Raw genomic sequence first — 11,158 nt, forward strand, 5'->3', positions numbered from 1 at the left:
TTTAACTTGGAAATATTTTTAAGGTAATTTTTCTTAGTTCTGTGACTAAAGCATAGCAAATTTAAATTCTGATAAAAGTAAAATGTACAGTTAAAAATTGTCCAATTTTCACCTTTAGAAGGGATGGGGTTAGGGGAATCGCAGGGATTTGGGATTTTAAAATATTGTGGCAACCCTGCGGAGGCACTCGTTTCAAGCGAATAACATTAACAGGATACTGCTGTCTAAGGCGTAAGTTCTTCCTCGAAAAACAAAATCAGGATAGAAAGGTGGATACTTTTCTCCAAAGAGATATACTATATGCTTCGGATATTACTAACAAATTTTTCTATTACTGAACTACGGTGCGATTTTTAACCCTAATTTCTGTTTTAACTAATTAACTTTTCTTATTTACGCTTTGAGGTGTTTTGGTTTTTTATTTCTATTTTTCTCGTATTTACGTGAAATCATGAGTAACTTAATAAATATCATCTACTTGTTCATAAGTATCATAATAACGATAAGTATGACACTTTTTTTAAGCAAATTTTTTTACCGAACCTCTTTTACCAACTCGTACTTAGACTTACCCTAGCACTAGTATATTTTGCGTTGGGCATATTTAGACACTAGGGGGCTCTGTGCTGAGAACTAAGCCTTGATTGCGCAAATACTGCTTAAAATCAGTTCGGTTATGATAATTTTTCTTTTTGTCATACTTATTTTAATTATATTTCTTTTGACGAAATAATACTAACGTTATAAAAATAGCGTTGCGGGAATTGAACGTGTAATAAGTTAGTTATGCTGAATTGTAATTGTATGTTTTGTTTGAGTTGGTTTCTAACAAATCTATTTTAAATAGTATCAAATAATCACTCCTACATTTCAAGTTTATTTTCTAACTTCAACCTAGGAGCAACAAACACAAGGAGAATGCAGCTAGCCTTTAAACACGCTAACGAAGGGTTGTGTACGAATTTCATTGGACGAGAGTCACGAGCCTTGACGCTGAACGTTTTACGGGCGGGGGGAAGACAATTTTCCCCTTCCGACGGCAGCAGGCGCTAAAGCGTCTAGCCAATGAAAAATGTACACACGAAAATCCACGACTTTTGACGGGTTGCGTTCTCCTTGTGTGGGGTGTTGTGCTAATCATTTTCCTGAGTTGAACTTTATTTTATATTGTTTACTTAAAAAATTTGTTTATTTAAATAATTTTGGTAAGTAATTTCCCTTCCTACCACAAAGTGTAAGCTAGCGCCACCTAGTATAAATAAAAACCCTAAAATCGAACCTTTAATGGTTCGCTTTAAATGTTTCTTTCCCTGTAAGCAATTTCTTAATTGGTCCACAAATCAGGAAGTAATTTATTGAATATTTTTGTGGGTTATTAAAAATAGTTGTCTAACCGGGGGTAACGCCATTATTGGCCTATTTTTAAATATCCAGAAGTCTTAACAGATGGCGCCAGCAGTTTGGAAACCGCACGACTGAAACGTAGAAATTTAAAAGAATCAAAAATTTGCTAAATATATATTAATTTTTCCTGAATTTTCTAATAGTTTTTACAAAAAAGCGTAGGTTATTTTGTGCTTAATCGTTGAATGTAAATTTACGCCATCTAGTATTAGTGATGCACCGATATGGGTACAGCCGATATATCGGCCGGCCGATATATCGGCTAATCGTGGCCGATAATATCGGCCGATTTTATCGGCCTAGGATAGCCGATATATCGGCCGATATTAACAAAGTTACCTATCACAATATTATGCTTTTTTGTTTACTCTCGTAACCACCTGTTAAAAAATGATATGATCTATGGCTTTTGGAGTCGAAAAACCACTTATGATTCCTGACCGTTTTGGACGCGAATAATTTCCTACAACAGCGATCAACTGGCCTTTTTAAAAGGAAATGTAAGGTTGTGGCAATAAATGTTTTCCATTAATTAGTTAGTTGAGTATCGCCTTTTTTTAAAGTTTTTCCTGAAAATATTTTTCTAATACCAGAAGTATCGGCTAATATCGGCCTCGCTTAAGCCGATATTGGCCGATACCGATATTTGAAAAATTAGCCGATATATCGGTTACCGATATATCGGTGCATCCCTATATAGTATGCATAAAAGCATTTAAAATCGAACCTCTAAGGGCTTCGCTTTAAAGGGCCGCAGAATCGTTTGAATTTTAAAGGGCGGCGCTACTGAATCACGTGTTTTGTAAAGCCTGAATCGCGTGCTGAAAAAGGAGTTACCGCAAATTTAACCCAATTTTTTCAAACGATTCTGACTGAGAATAGTCTGTTTATCCGCTCTACGGCTTATTTTGAACTTCATCAGCTCCAATAATTCCTACAGGGTTCGTACACTACTTGGAAGACCTGGAAAAGGTCAGGGAAATTTAAAATGTTTCGAAAAGGTCAGGGAAATTTAAAATGTTTCGAAAAGGTCAGGGAAATTTAAAATGTTTCGAAAAGGTCAGGGAAATTTAAAATGTTTCGAAAAGGTCAGGGAAATTTAAAATGTTTCGAAAAGGTCAGGGAAATTTAAAATGTTTCGAAAAGGTCAGGGAAATTTAAAATGTTTCGAAAAGGTCAGGGAAATTTAAAATGTTACGAAAAGGTCAGGGAAATTTAAAATGTTTCGAAAAGGTCTGGGAAAGTCAGAATTTTAAAATGTTTCCAAAAAGTCAGGGAAAAGTCAGAATTTTAAAATGTTTCCAAAAAGTCAGGGAAAAGTCAGAATTTTAAAATGTTTCCAAAAAGTCAGGGAAAAGTCAAGGAATTTTATAATGAACCCAAAAAAATTGGGCAAATTAATTTTTGAAAGAATATATTTTTCAAGATTTTTACCTCAAACCATAAATTTATTCTGTCAAAATGGTCAAAGGGAAAATTTGGCAATTTGGTCAATTTAATTCCGGAAATTTTGTACGAACCCTGCCCTAGCTTCTGTTAAACCTGATTAAATGTTTATTTATCACTAAACAATATTTTTTGATTTTCAAGCAAGCAAGTCCTAATTTTGAAAATCCTTTTTGTGATTTGCAAGGGCTCTTTAACTCGCGCTTTGGGCCTGAAACTAGAAGACGAACTTTGCCCCCAAAACGAGTCGTTCAGTGAAAGCCAACAGCGCCACCAATCAACTCCGGAACTCACCAAGAAACCCGCACTAACCGTCGACGACATTTCAACCGGAACTAGCCGAACTCGTAGTACCTTCGCCCAAAGACGTTCTTTGAGCGCCAGCAGAGTGAAATTGGGTTCGCAAAGCCCCAATTACTCTGGCACTTACATTGAAACTATGACGGTCACGCCAGTCTAACGAGATCACTAAAAAATCATCATTTAACGGAACTGTCTCCATCTGGCGTCATATTATTTATCAACGAAATTCCAGAGCGGTGCTGAACTTAATTTTAATACGAAGCTCCCGAAATGTGCTAATTTGTACAGATTTTATTACATTGTGTAAATTTCGCTGTTCATGAGGTAGAAAAAGTAATTGGATGGGAATTGACAAAAACCTATTCTAAGCGTCTTCCTTTGCTAGATTTAACCATTAGATTATAACTAAAAGCGAATTATCAACCCAATAATTTAAATCGCAAATTTCAGCTTTCTAATGAAATTATGAAAATCTAGCTCTGGAAGAAATATTGGAAAATTTTCCAATTACATAAAAGTACAATTAATGGAATATAATGATGACGCTTACCAGTGTGAGTATTTTTTTTAAACCCTTGATTTAATCTTGTATCGTTTACCCTTGATGGATACGTAACTATGGTGCAAAAAACTTTTAAAGTGTTGCTTTTTCTCTTAGAATTTAAGTATAATATTTACCAGCTTTAAATATCTTTTATTTCTGCAAAATTTTATTGTTATTTAGTTCGACGCTATTCGTTCACTAGCAGACGACGGGTTAGGACAATGAGTCGTCTGCTTAGCGCTACTAGCGATGGAAATCTTAGCTTGTCTTTACAGCTTAGAAATTAAATATTACTCTTTATATTTTGATAATTAAGGTCTTATGGCTTGTATTTTAAATTGTTTCTCTTAAGCTTTATAAATCTGACTGAAATGTCTTGTGTAAACGGCAAAATTTTGTTTTCATTTTTAGTTAGGCTATGGGGCTAACAATGAAGGTTAAAGATAGCTGTAGTCGGTGGGAATACGACTGTACAATATAGAGTTTTGAGCTAAAGATATCATTATAAATATAACTTATTATCGGTGAATTTGGCCTGGTACTTGATCTTACCAAAAACGTATTCAGGTATTCAAGAACGGTGAACGGAAGCATAAGTTACTGCCAATCTTTTATACTATTCAGATGGTCCACACCCCGAATCCGCATTTAGTGCCATCTGTTCGTTGCAAACTGAGGTAAATTTATTATTGAGTGACCCTTGTTCAATCATTTTAAAACATTATTTAAACTTGTATTGATTATAAAATATATAATTGCTTTGAACACACCAAATATTTTTCGAAAGCTTTCAATAGTTACGTAATCCAAATTTTTAGTTAAATGCCTTTGAAAAATATTTTTTGTATAAAAATTTAATTAAAACACATTTTTATAATAAATATAATACATTTAGGAAGTATAAAAAATAACTGCACCTGCAGATGGCGTTACATAGCAAATAAATTCTGAAAAGTACGAAGATGGCGCCAACAACGTTCTTAGTAACATAAATACGTTCTTGATCTTGCATACTTTGGTGTTAACAAATTGAATAGATTTTATTTTACTAGGAAATTTAGTCAGCAGTTAAATAATAAAACTGTTTTTTTTAAATTGTTTTGTGATTTAATTTAACCAATGAAAAAAGTATTAGCCCCCTAAAATATGAAAGGTCTGTGATACTGTATAAAAAAGTGCTAAACTCCATGTATGGTATTAATTAAAAAAACAAATACTCTGCCAAAAAAACCACAAAGAAACGAAAGAGTTATGCTTGTCAATTTTTGAAGTGCTGCGTTGTTTGTAAGGAAAAAAAACTCATCTTGTTTTTAAACTAAGCCTTACTATTGTTGTAAGAAAAGTTGTTTCTATGGGAAATTTATTTTGAATGTTTAAACAAAAAAACTTAATCGTTATCAGAATGATGTTTTAAAAAAATAGCTGACCTTTCTTAGCTCTTATAATAATAATACAAATAAAATTAGGTTTACAAAGTGCTATAAAAATAAAGTATAGTTGAATTAAGTTCTGGATTATTTATTCATCTTTTACTATAATTATTTTATAACGAGATTCACCAATAATGTATTTATTTTTCCCAACTAATTAAATTAACTAGGATTAAAGGTCCATGTTAAAAAGTGGATGTTCCTAACGGGGGGGGGAGTCGCTTAAGTAATCCGGTGGACAAATAGTGAGAAATCGAAAAAAGTATTTCCGGAAATCTAGAAATCCACAGGAAATATGGGAAATTCAGGATAAATATGGAAAATACAGGGTAAATATTGGAAATCTAGATAAATAAACGGAAATATTTTCGATATTTCTGGAAATCTGGTAATATTGGAAATTCAGGATAAATATGGAAAATACAGGCTAAATATTTTAAATAAGAGAAATAAACGGAAATTTTTTCGATATTACTGGAAATCTGGAAATATTTAATAATTATCGGAAACATTAAGCAATATCGGAAATATTTCAGACATATTTAACAAATATCCGAAATATTTCAGACATTTAAGAAATATCGGAAATATTCAAGAAACATCGGACACATTTAAGAAATATCGGACACATTTAAGAAACATCGGACACATTTAAGAATAACGGAAATATTCAAGAAACATCGGACACATTTAAGAAATATCGGAAATATTCAAGAAATATCGGAAATATTCAAGAAATATCGGAAATATTCAAGAAATATCGGAAATATTCAAGAAACATCGGACACATTTAAGAAATATCGGAAATATTCAAGAAACATCGGACACATTTAAGAAATATCGGAAATATTCAAGAAACATCGGACACATTAAGAAATATTAAAGAAATATCGGAAATATTCAAGAAGTATCGCAAATATTTAAGAAACATCGGACACATTTAAGAAATATCGGAAATTTGCAAGAAACATCGGACACATTTAAGAAATATCGGAAATATTCAAGAAACATCGGAGACATTTAAGAAATATCGGAAATATTCAAGAAATATCGGAAATATTCAAGAAACATCGGACACATTTAAGAAACATCGGACACATTTAAGAAACATCGGACACATTTAAGAAATATCGGAAATATTCAAGAAATATCGGAAATATCGTAAATATTCAAGAAACATCGGACACATTTAAGAAACATCGGACACATTTAAGAAACATCGGACACATTTAAGAAATATCGGAAATATTCAAGAAATATCGGAAATATCGTAAATATTCAAGAAACATCGGACACATTAAGAAATATTAAAGAAATATCGGAAATATTAAAGAAATATCGCAAATATTTAAGAAACATCGGACACATTTAAGAAATATCGGAAATTTTCAAGAAACATCGGAAATATTCAAGAAACATCGGAAATATTCAAGAAACATCGGAAATATTCAAGAAATATCGGACACATTTAAGAAATATCGGAAATATTCAAGAAATATCGGAAATATTCAAGAAACATCGGACACATTTAAGAAATTATTCAAGAAATATCGGAAATATTCAAGAAACATCGGAAATATTCAAGAAATATCGGACACATTTAAGAAATATCGGAAATATTCAAGAAACTTCAGAAACATTTGGAAATCAGCAATCTGGTGTACAATTGTTTCCAAAGTGACTACCCCCTCCATGCCTGGATACGTTTTAAGACACTACACTTTAATCTTAGGCAAATAAGCTCATTATTTAAATTCGGGTAAGAAAAGCTGACTTACACTGGGTGTAATATTTCTGTTAACAGGTATCTAGAGCCCGACGCCGGGTCCCGTATTTTCTATAAAATTATAGTTTAAAGGTTTTTTTATTTGCTCGGCATTAATTATACAATAATACAATAGTAATAAAAAAATAAACAGGAAAACAAAAACGCAATGTAGTATAATGTAATATACAATGTAATGTTAGGGTGAAGCACTACGTAGACCTGAAACACGGAAATATTAGGGGAGTAAATTAAGTGACTTTTTCTTCTTCTGCCAAGTCTCCAACACCTTTTGGATCACAAAGTCCCAATTCTTACTTGCAAGACCAAGAATATTTTCCACGGGGCACCCAAAATGTTCTGCTCGCCAGCTATTACACGCTTGGTCAGTTTCCGTTTCTGTTCGTTCTAGGAGAACATGGTAAACATCCTCATTCACGTGGCCCAATAATTCCACTTTACGTTCCTTAAGCCACGTTCACATGTACCCTCGGAAACGTTTTGCCTCGTTTCGATCTCGCTGCGGTTCTTAGAGTTTGGAAATCTGTTTTTTTCACACGTTCGATTTCCAGTGAATTTTGAAGAAAATTGGGCATTCGTAGTATTGAAATATAATTAGAAGTTCATCCGCTCACGCATTTGAGTGACGTTTCAAAACATCCTATTTAAAAACTAATGCACCCAGAAGATATTTGTTGCATTTTTAAAACAAATAGACAAAACGTTGCGAGATATTTTCTTCTAAAAAAGGCATACAAATTTTATTAGGCGCGAAAAATTCCACGATTGACGATTTTTGTAAACAAAAAAAAAAGGCTCATGGTTGGTAAAAACCGACTCGATGACGTCACGAATCACCGCCAAAATGGCCTAAGCGATCTGAAACGCTGGGACGCGCAACGGTCACTGTTCACACGACGGGATACAAACGTTGCAGAGGGTATGTGTGAACGCGGCTCTAGTTAGTAGGGCACCCGTTCGAGCTTGCAAGAGTAAGCCGTTGCCCCAAGACCCCGTATAACACGCCTCCTTTATCGGGTTTTCCTTAGCTTTGTAATAGGCGAGCCTTGTTTTCGGACGTACTTGGGACCTACATGATATCAGTGCTGCTTCCTGGACCTCTTACCCATTCCTTATAAGAAGTGGCTTTGTCTCTCTTTGAGCTCGGACATGATTACCAGTCCACTCTTTCTATTGCTCGAGACCAGTCCGTTTTAGAGCCATTGTCTCGAATGTATGTGTATGATTTCTTAGCTATCCTTTTAGAATCCATAAATTTGAGCCGTCCCAGAAATTTCAATTTGCTGCGAGCCTCTCTGGATACCATTGTATTCCATCCCATCTCACCATCTATGGCGGCATTAGCCGAAAATGGGCCTGTATCAGCTAGGCTAATATCCAAGGCACCACCTTAGGCCTAAGTCATCGAGCGACTTTTAAAGCCATTAATTCAGGTGGTCGGGTTACAACGCGTAGGAGGGTGGTGGCAAGCCCTGCAAGCCACGTGAGCCAACAGCTCCCTACACTCGTTATTACCGTTAACCTCGACAAAAGTTTATGGAAAGGGGAAACTGAAGATATCGGGGGAAAACTCCTTAAACCAGTGGGGAGAGAACTTGCAAACTCAAGGCGGAAGGAGTTGTTCCGAGTTTTCACCCAGTGCCACAAGATGGGATCGAACCGAGGGGTCCGTCACCTACGAACTCAGGCGACTAAAACTCAGCTGAACTCTTTGATGAACTCACTTGTACTCTCAAAATTTACCTAAACTCTTCTAACTCTTCAAAACTCAAGTTGAACTCTCTGAAACTTTCAAACTCACACAAAACTCCCATGAAACACTCATAAACTTTCAATTGAACTCCCATAAACTCTCACTAACACTGTAAACGCTCGTTGAACTCTCACAAACTCTTAAAAACTCGTTAATTGAAGCTTAATGCGCTGTTGCCTTTGGCTGTTGCTGCCGGAAAACCGGGGGGCAAATTCGAGTTCAAAGTATTACTTAAAACGCCAAAAAGGGCAAGATGTTTGAAACTCTCTCCGAACTCAGAAACTCTTTCCGAACTCTTTCAAACTTAGCTCGAACTCCCTCGATCTGTGAAAACTCTTACGAACTCTTGAAAACTCCCTGAACTCCATTCGAACTGGAAAAACTCACTTTGAACTCTCGCGAGTTCAAACTCAGGTGTACAAAAAAATCAAAGTGTCGGACCCCATGGATCAAACCCAGCTCCTCTTGCTGCGAGGCGAAAGTGCTAACCACTCCGCCACCCCATTTAGAGCCGTTCTGACCACCGCTCTTTGGCACATCTCCAGCCTTTCCCTAGTTATGGCTGAATAACAAACCACTTCGTTTGCATACGTTATTGTTGGTACGGCTACACTTTTCCAAAGTGTGCGGCTGACCGAGTATTTATTGTAGGGACTGCTCAGCTAGGTTACGAACTACCCACCATGGTACTCAAAAAATGACCAGTACTATTAATGGTAATGCCCAGGTACACAGCTTCACGTGGCGGCCCTTTGAATCTTCCTTCCCACACTCTGCAATCGCCCATTTACAGACTTTGTACCCGTTCATGACTGCTTCCGTGACGTTCCTACTGAGGCATTCATAGGTGAGATTGTTCAACGTTTTGGTCACTGTAGAAATTCCCACAGCAAAATACACAAGTACGGCCAACTTTTATTACTCGTCATAGCCTGGTAGCACGTGATCATAGTTGGGCGTAATTTACTAACCTTCGGTAATAGTAATAATAATAATAATGCTTTATTTGGGATATTCAGCTCAATTTCCAGCTGAGTCCACGATACAAAACATTTACAAATTTGAATTAAATTAAAGTAAAATTGGATTAAAATGTTAGAACAAAATCTTTAATATTTGACTTAAAAATTGAGAGCGTAGGGTTCCAAGATAAGAATTTTGAAGGAAGAGCATTCCACAATGAAATTCCCCTGTATCTGGGACTGACTTTGGGAAGTTTATGAGGAAGGTTTTCAAGATAAAACGTAGTCGCACTATTGGTGGTGTTATAATTGTGCACGGAAGAAGTTTGCGTGAAACGTTGTGTCACATATTCTGGTACTTGATGATAGAAAATTTTATATATGAATATTAGAAGGTGAAAGACAGCGTTGTTTTTTGTCATCCACTGAACTGTCGAACGAGCCTCAGTGGCCGAAGAGCGGTGTTTTGCGCCAATAATAATTTTCGCAGCCCTATTTTGCCAAATCTGAAGCGGCTTCAAACGGCTTTCGGAGGCGGCCTGATAAAATACGTCGCCGTAATCAAACGAAGGCTGCACTAGGGCTTTATAAAGAGTATTCAAGAGCTTGACATCGAGTGCAGGCTTAAGTGAGCGAATACACCACAGTCGCTGGTTCAGTTTTTTTTGATAAATATTCAGTATGCGGGGCAAATGTTAGTTCTTCGTCAATGCGCACACCAAGGTACTTAACCGAGTTACACCGCTTATAGGCAGCTCCTTTACATGTTGAAACACTGTTAGTTTATTAGCTGTTCCAAAAACCATAAATGTGGATTTGCTTTTTTGGAGGGACAAGTGTAGTTCTTCATACCCCCGTTCTATGTTGTGAACGTCCGCATCCATTAACTCAATCAAGGTTATAGGAGATAGCGATTTACAAACTGAAGCAGCGTCATCAGCGAAAAGATGGGCCGTTCTATATTTAAGCGATTTGGCAATCTCGTTGACATACATAGAAAACAGCAATGGACCCAGGACACTTCCTTGAGGGACACCAATGCGTGAATTACTGTGCTCGGAAGAGACGCCTTCTATCATGACAAATTGGGTACGTCCGGTCAGATGCGACTCAAACCAAGCGAGAGTGTCACGAGCAAAACCAATTTTCTCAAGATGATGCAACAAAATCTTGTGATCAACGGAATCGAACGCTTTCGCAACATCTAGGAGCACAACCCCAACATAATATCCCTGAGAAAGAGCATCAACTACTTCCTCAAGTAGATTGAAAATACACGTTACGGTGTTATGTCGAGGGCAGAACCCAGATTGTAAGGCATATAAAATGTTTTGATTCGTTAAATATTGGAGCATTTGTGACCGATTGTAAAACAGCAATTTTACGGTACATCTGAGGATCATCTTTGTCCCCCTTGCCTTTATATACCGGAGAGATGCGCGCCATCTTCCAATCAGATGGAAAGTGCCCATTGGCGAAGCTCAAATTTATTAACTTAGTTAATGGCTCCGCCAAAATAATTGCGGATCC

The 11,158-nt window shown here is 36.1% G+C and overlaps 1 protein-coding gene across 5 annotated transcripts in view; it reads left to right on the plus strand.

Moving 5' to 3' along the window:
* The window catches only part of Liprin-gamma (liprin protein kazrin), a 114,518-nt gene extending 109,315 nt beyond the window's left edge, over nucleotides 1–5,203 (plus strand). For 3 of the 5 annotated variants that reach the window (XM_090161561.1, XM_090161559.1, XM_090161560.1), the window contains one exon: nucleotides 3,038–5,203. In XM_090161561.1, the coding sequence (XP_090017687.1) occupies nucleotides 3,038–3,310 (273 nt within the window). In that variant the 3' untranslated portion in view covers nucleotides 3,311–5,203. The remainder of the gene's footprint in view (nucleotides 1–3,037) is intronic. The other 2 variants (XM_090161562.1, XM_090161564.1) reach the window with 1 other exon arrangement.
* The last annotated feature ends 5,955 nt before the right edge of the window (nucleotides 5,204–11,158 follow it).

The sequence above is a fragment of the Leiobunum rupestre genome, chromosome 10 (genome assembly GCF_980474605.1).
Source record: "Leiobunum rupestre chromosome 10, qqLeiRupe1.1.hap1, whole genome shotgun sequence".
Lineage (NCBI taxonomy): Eukaryota > Metazoa > Arthropoda > Arachnida > Opiliones > Sclerosomatidae > Leiobunum > Leiobunum rupestre.